At 45.8% G+C, this 7998-nt stretch overlaps 1 protein-coding gene across 2 annotated transcripts in view; it reads left to right on the forward strand.

The window, feature by feature from the left end:
- lpp (LIM domain containing preferred translocation partner in lipoma) overlaps positions 1–7495 on the forward strand; it is a 116076-nt gene extending 108581 nt beyond the window's left edge. For both annotated transcript variants that reach the window (XM_084473202.1, XM_084473203.1), the window contains 3 exons: positions 1916–2094; positions 3756–3876; positions 4250–7495. In XM_084473202.1, coding sequence (XP_084329328.1) covers positions 1916–2094; positions 3756–3876; positions 4250–4378 — 429 coding nt within the window. In that variant the 3' untranslated portion in view covers positions 4379–7495. The remainder of the gene's footprint in view (positions 1–1915; positions 2095–3755; positions 3877–4249) is intronic.
- The last annotated feature ends 503 nt before the right edge of the window (positions 7496–7998 follow it).

The raw sequence follows: 7998 nt of genomic DNA on the forward strand, positions 1-7998 counted from the left end.
TGACGACGGCAGTCTGGGATTCTCCCGCTCGCACCCCACCACCCCCCCGTCAGTCACATGACCAGGCTGCAGACACGTGTGTGTGTGTGTGTGTGTGTGTGTGTGTGTGTGTGTGTGTGTGTGTGTGTGTGTTTGAGTGTGTGTGCCTGCCTGTCTACCTGTGTGTGGTTGCGTATGTGTGCGCCTGCCTGTCTACCTGTGTGTGTGTGTGTGTGTGTCTCTGTACCTGTTTGTGTGTGTGGTTGTGTGTGCGTGCCTGTGTGTGTGTGTGCCTGTGTGTGTCTGTGTACCTGTTGTGTGTGTGTGTGTGTGTGTGTGTGTGTGTGTGTGTGGTTGCTTGTGTGTGTGTGTGTGTGTGTGTGTGTGTGTGTGTGCCTGCCTTTGTGCCTGTGTGTGTGTGCGTGTTCCTTTTGTGCGTGTGCGTGTGTCTGTTTCACGAGTTCTAGTGAGCGTTGGCGTTCCTCTCATTAACCACGTTCTTCTCGTTAGTCGTCCAACGACAAATGTCACTGCTGACGCACCGTGGGGGGGGAGGAAGGGGGGGGGGGGGTGGTGTGGGTTGTGGCCCACCCCTCCCCCCCACCCCTCCATGGCTCAGCTGGCAGGCGGGAGAGGGGGGAGAGAGAGCTGCGTGTTGACACACACCCGGAGCGTGTATGGAAACATGGACACGGATCACTAGTGATGCCGCCGCGAGGGATCGCTCACACGGGCACGCTCGCCACCACGTGCACGCCCCTGACACATGCCGCGCACTCTGAGCCCAGTGGAGCGAGAGGGAACTGGAATTTTGGAGAGAGAGAGAGAGAGAGAGAGAGAGAGAGAGAGAGAGAGAGAGAGAGAGAGAGAGAGAGAGAGAGAGAGAGAGAGAGAGAGAGAGAGAGAGAGAGAGAGAGAGAGAGAGAGAGAGAGAGAGAGAGAGAGAGAGAGAGAGAGAGAGAGAGAGAGAGAGAGAGAGAGAGAGAGAGACCATTGACTGATGCATAGAGAGAGAGAGCAGAGAGCGTGATGTGATATCCAGGAATTGCCTGAAGAGAGCCAGTGAAGCCAGACTCTAGCAAAGACCTCTGCCCCAGTATCAAGTACCTACTGTCAGCATCTAGTATCAGGATCTAGAATCAGGTTCTACGCCAGGCTTCAGAATCACATTGTAGAAATGAAAGTTAGAATCAGGATCTACGCTCAGATCCGGAATCACGCAGACCGTGCTGTCCTGGTCTACGGTCCAGGTCTGGGTCTGGTCCTGGGGGTTCTCTGATGGGAGCCCCCCCCCGGCCCGCCTATCGACCGCTCTGTGATCTACACCTCCGCCTGTAAATTGCCTGGTCCCCCTCCCCTCCCTCCCCCCCATTCCTGAGGGTCAATCATTATTTATGAAATATGGAGATGATGGAGCGGCGTCTCCCAGAGATATTAAGAAGAGAGATGTTCTCCCCCGTCTCCCCCCCACTCCCCCCGGGACCGCTGCCCGTCTGGCTGCAGAACCACCGCAGTCATCACAAAGTGGACGTGTTTACGGCCTGTGTGTGTGTGTGTGTGCGTGTGCTCGGGTGTGTGTGTCTGAGTGTGTGAGTGCGAGTGAATAATGACGGTGTGTGTTTGAGGGTTAATCAGATTCTGCAGTCCAGGACTCAGAGACTATATTGTCCTGTATACACAGAGGGGCAAATGTATACACAGACATCACAGACATGGAGACACACTAACATTGATACAGGATGTTATCGTTAAGGTCTTGTTAATGTGTGTTGAATATGGAATGATCCTGATCACGTGTTGTAGTCTGTTCATGTTTGGACCAATAATGAAACATGTGTGTTATATACGATTTATTAACCGGTACCCTTGCTTTCTTTTGTTTGTGTGTGTTTGTGTGTGTGTGTGTGTGTGTGTGTGTGTGCGTGTGCGTGTACAGAACACGCTGGAGAGCTGCACCATCTGCAGTAAGCCCATCATGGAGCGGATCCTGCGGGCCACGGGGAAGGCGTACCACCCGCTGTGCTTCACCTGCGTGGTCTGCCACCGCAGCCTCGACGGGGTGCCCTTCACCGTGGACGCCGCCAATCACATACACTGCATCGAGGACTTCCACAAGTAAATATATATATATATATATATATAATTACACTGACACTATACACTATATACACCTCATACTGACACTATACACACCACAACCACATACCCTGCATCGAGGACTTCCACAAGTAAACATACATATATGTATATACATATACATATATATATATATATATATATATATATATATATATATATATACATTACCACCACATACACTGCATCGAGGACTTCCACAAGTAAACACACACCTTATATAACTTATGCTGACACTATACACATTATATATATAAACCATATACACCTTATACTGAGACTGTACACATTACAACCACATACAATGCATCCAGGACTTCGACAAGTAAAGATATGTACCTCTTCATCTACCGATCCCAGATTGTTGTGTCTGGGATCAAAGACATCTGGCCTGTCTCTACTATCTCTCTACTGTCTCTCTACTGTCTCTCTACTGTCTCTCTACTTCTGGGATGTGAGTGATGCTATTGCACACAATAAACTCTGCACACTGAGGACAGAAACTCATCCAGTAGAGTCATTTAAAGGTGAACACAAACGGCACACTGCTAACAAGCTAGCTAGAGGAGAGGTTGATTCTGGGGGACACCTGTGAACTGCAGGGGTGGGGGGGGGGGGGTTAGAACGAGAGTGGGAGGCAGAGGGTAGTCACAAGGACTCCAGCCCTATAATGAGGGTCAGGGCCCATAACATTTGTGGACCACAGACCTAATGTTGAACAGGCCCTTATTGTCCTGCTTAAACACTCCAGTGACTGTGTAAGTAGAGGGAGACGGGTGTGTGAAACCACACCGAAACCAGACCTCATGGCATTGTGTCCCAGCTGATCTGCTGGGTGAACAGGGCAGCTCTTCGTCTCGAGGAACTTTGTGTTGTTATTGTTAGCGTAGCGGCTAGCAGTCTTAGCCACAGTCCCGTCATACTTCCTAGTTAGCATGCTGCCCGCAGCGGACCTGATACCGGGTCACTTCCTGTTCGGGACGGTTGTTAGAGGGACGTGTCGAGGGACTTCCTGTTCGGTGTTGGCTAGGCCACCACTTGCACACGTGGGGTTTCAGAGGAGTGGAACTCAGGGTTTGTGAACCAGCCTTTATGTGTGGTGGAGGGACTCAGTTATAATGTGAATTAAAGCGCTCCTTGCTGGAAATGTGTTGAGTTAATGATATAGAATTATGAATCAATCAAAATCTATTTTTATGGAAATGTACATATCTCTCAACTGGGAACCACACAATAACATATATTACACGCGTAAGTGAGGCGTGTGTTGTGTTTTGTGTATGTATTAATCCATGTGTGTGTCTGTTGTGTATGTTTCTAACCATGTGTGTATGTTGTCTTTGCATTTAACTGTGTGTGTGTGTGTGTGTGTGTGTGTGTGTGTGTGTGTGTTTCTAACCATGTGTGTGTGTTGTCTATGTATCTAACCGTGTGTGTGTGTGTTGTGTATGTCTCTCTAAATATTTGTGTTTGTGTGTGTGTGTTTTGTGTATGTATTAAACCATGTGTGTGTGTGTTGTGTATGTTTCTAACCGTGTGTGTGTGTGTGTGTGTGTGTGTGTGTGTGTATGTATTAAACCATGTGTGTGTGTGTGTATGTGTTTTGTGTATGAATAAACCGTGTGTGTGTGTCCCTGTAGGAAGTTCGCCCCGCGCTGCTGTGTGTGTTCTGAGGCCATCATGCCGGCTCCTGGTCAGGAAGAGACGGTCCGGATCGTGGCTCTGGATCGGGACTTCCACGTCCAGTGCTACCGCTGTGAGGTAGGGCCCCCCATACTCCAGGTCCACCAGGTACCAGGTGCTCCGGGCTTTACATGCACCCAGAGCCTAGTAGCCGGCAGGATTCCCCTCTCCTTATTTATTGATGGGGTGTTTACTAACCTGTTAGGAAGCTGACCTCCTGTCCAACATGTGGGGAGGCCGCCTCGCTCTGAGACGCCTTCAGGCTGAAGACCAGGAACCTCTGGCAATTGTGTTTAATAAGTCTGTCTGTCTGTCTGTCTGTCTGTCTGTCTGTCTGTCTGTCTGTCTGTCTGTCTGTCTGTCTGTCTGTCTGTCTGTCTGTCTGTCTGTCTGTCTGTCTGTCTGTCTGTCTGTCTGTGTGTGTGTGTGTGTGTGTGTGTGTGTATTCCAGGACTGCGGGGGTCTCCTCTCCGAGGGGGAGAACCAGGGCTGCTACCCCCTGGACGGCCACGTGCTCTGCAAGACCTGCAACTCCAACCGCATCCAGGCCCTGACCGCCCGGGCCACCACCGACCTCTGAGCCTGACCACGGACCCCGCCCCCGGTATCTCAACTGGGTCCCCCCCGCCCCTTGTCCTCCTTTAGGTCGTCCTCTGTTAGCTAGTGAGTTAGTGTGTTTATTCATCTGCTTCTCTCACTCTCGCTCTCTCACTCTCTCACTCTCTCTTTACCTCTCTCTCCCCCTCTCTTTCTTTCTATCTCCCCCTCTCTCTTTCTTTTCTCTATCCCTATCTCCATCCCCATCTCTCTCTCTCTCTCTCTCTCTCTCTCTCTCTCTCTCTCTCTCTCTCTCTCTCTCTCTCTCTACCCCTCTCTCTCTCTCTCTCTCTCTCTCCCTCGCCCACACACACACAGACGCATGCTTTCCTCCACCCCTTCCTGTGCTTGGAGGTCCTCAGAATCCTCCTCCTGTCCTGTTGTACATACACCCATCGGGCTGCCCCGTGTGCCTATCACGTCCTTCCGTTCAAACTGTGAGTGTCCGCCTTCGTGATATTATCACTAACTATAGGAGATCTAGGCTTGTGATTGGTCATTGGAATCGGTTTCAGCCAATCAATGGCTGGGGAAGGCTTTAGAGTGTTGAGGTGTTAAGATCCGAGCCGGTACTGGTGGAACCCCCTAGAGGGGGTGACCATAAGCTCTGTGAACTGGTAAGTGATTTAATACCGGTTATATGATACAGTACCTTGACCTTATCCTGCCATAGGAGTTTTCATTAGAACTCAAAAGTATTTTCAGTGTAGAGAGACAAAACTCTAGAGTCTCTTTCACGTATGATCTGATGAGATATCAGAGAGATATTTGGTGAGGGTAGCTATATTGATATAGAGAAAGAAAGGGTGAAAATGTTTGATTTTCTTTTGTTCAGGTAATTTTGCTTTGATAAAAATGTGTTTGGTCCTTTTTATTTTTCATTTCGCTCCTGTATTGTAACTGTTTTTAATATTTCTGTGAGCATTGTGTAGATTAGATAATCTCTTGCCACGACTACAAGCATTCCCTCTTTCTGCGTCACTGGTTAGAGTTTGGCTATGCAATAATGTAATATTAAAATGTGTTGACACTTTATTGTAATATGGGGAATGTTCATGCATAAGGAAATATTTAAACTGTACAGAACAAAATTCATAAGTGTCCTTACGCCCTGCGAGTGTGACCAACTGTCGCGTCGGTTGGTGCTGGCCTGCTCGATGGAGTTATCTACCATGTCGCGTGCCAGTATCAAACTGAGCTGTTAACACTTTATCTTTTATATAGTTAGTGTCCGCTCCTTAGAAAGGAAGATTGAAAAATAAGGGAATAGGTTTCCCTAGTATTAATGTTTTTTTGTATATTTGGGGATTTTAGAATCGAGGACCAATTACATTTTTCGGGGCCAATTAAATTTTTGAATTACATTTTAGTTTTACGTTTTTCAATCACAGATTAATTTTTTAAAGACCAATATAACTTTGTTTGTTTGGTGACCATAACCTTATCTTGTAAAGTTGTTAAATGATATTAAAATATAATACCGTTGGTGACCACCTTAAATTTGATGGACCAATGAGATGGAATTGGATGAATTAAAGGTACAGCATTCTGCAGATTTATTACATAGATATATTATATAGACATAACCACATATTGCAGTGGTTGGGTACAATTTGTGTGCATAACGTACAATCATTCTTGAAAATGTGTATTGATTTCAGTGCCTTTTGGAGTGAAGAGAGTTACGATTGACTATATGTTGGTTTGTATTGGGGAGTGTTTACTCGGTTAAAAGTCCAAGACTTAAGCACAGTTTTTAATAAGCCATTTAAATCAGCTCTTTGACTTTTAAAAGTGCCCATAAGTGTGGTGAAGTCTTTTTATTTATTAAATAAGTGTCATCATTGTCGCGCTACATTACTTCATATGGCTAATTCTTCCCAAACAATGAAAAAATCAAAATAATTTAAAAATACTCACTGGAGCAAACTTAACCACAAAATGTGCTATCACTCACCTGACTTAAGCTCTGGGGGGGCTGCCAAGTGTCTCTGTAGACATTGAAGTCCTCAAAGAACAGCTTAAAGACGGATAAAACATGTTTATGTGTTTAGCTCATTATCCTGGTTCAGTCTCCAAGAGCTTCCCTTGTCCGCAGTACACCACATTAAACTCCGGAAAACACAAACATTCCCAAAACCCAGTGGGACGAACGAGGCGACATAACCACCTAGAGAGATCGCTACTTCCAGTGAATGCTAGCAGGGTTCTCAAATGCTTAAGAAAGCATAATGTTTGTGTACAGTTGTGTAGAGAAATGCTCATTTAAATTTAAAATGGCAGTATTTTTTAAAAAGGCCACAATATGCATCCATTATTCAGAACCATTCCTACTTACCACTTCTACTTCAGATTCTAATCCACTGTGTGCTCACATGTGGCTAACTCAGTCGCGTTATGCTAACGTTGCTGATGACATCTTTAGCTAATATGAAGGATTAGCAAAGCCAGTTAATTTTAAGTCCTGTTTAGGTTGAACATTTTTTAAAGCTGTCCATTGCAAAATTGCTCTATGGCGGACCTTTGCATAAACACATTTTATATTATTAAACAATGTATGTTAAAATAATATCTCAAATATGAGTTAAAACATTACAACATTTGACAGAGTTGAAGTGTGTAACTGCTTCATAATTGGAAATAATCGACAAAGTAGTTTTAGTAGTCATAGTTTTAGAAGGTTTGAAAACGAACACCCCGCTCATTTAATCATTTAACTAATAAAGGATTATCTTATCTTAATATGCACAGCATCTCTGTTTCTATGAATTTTAAACAAAACACAGACATCAAGTTTTAATGCAAAGCATAAACAGTATATTCTCAAGACATTTAAAATGTGCATGTAGCACGTCACTTAAAGGACTTTCAAATGTCAAACTGTCGAGCAAATGGCTTATAAACACCAATTCATATAGAGGTTAGCTTAAAGCGTGTTAAATCTTTAAAGGGCCCTGTTGAATTAAGAAACTGTATTTGTAAGTGGCCTAATGTTATTCCTGCATACATCAGTGTTCCAGCAGACCACTATGGCTACGTTTTGCTTTTATTTTTTTAAATGTGAATCTGTTCCAAAAACCTCCAAGCTTCACCTATATAAAACACATTTCATGATTCATGTGTGGTCGCTGTCTGTTGTCTCCCATGTGTTTGTCAAGTTGCTATGGATTCTACCAACCACTGCTTTAGCTGGGCTGTGCACTGGAGTGAGAGAGTGAGAGAGTGAGAGAGTGAGAGAGTGAGAGAGTGAGTGAGAGAGTGGGTGAGTGAGGGAGAGAGTGGGTGAGGGACAGTGAGGGAGAGAGTGAGACAGGGAGTGAGTTGGTGAGAGAGTACAAGGGAGAGTGAGAGAGTGGGTGAGTGAGGGAGAGAGTGAGATAGTGAGAGAGTGGGAGGGAGAGTGAGTGAGAGAGTGAGTGAGAGACTTTGCAAGGCCAGATAAGCTGGTCATATGCTCCTTCAACAAACATTGAACGTACCACATTCACCATAGGACACCTCTGCTGCCCCGCCCACCTCCACCTCCACCCTAGCACACCCCATCTCCCTCTCCAACCCACCATGCATCCCATCTCCTCCCCACCTCCTCATCTCAACCTCCTC

The sequence above is a fragment of the Micromesistius poutassou genome (assembly GCF_964030765.1).
Source record: "Micromesistius poutassou genome assembly, chromosome: 9".
Lineage (NCBI taxonomy): Eukaryota > Metazoa > Chordata > Actinopteri > Gadiformes > Gadidae > Micromesistius > Micromesistius poutassou.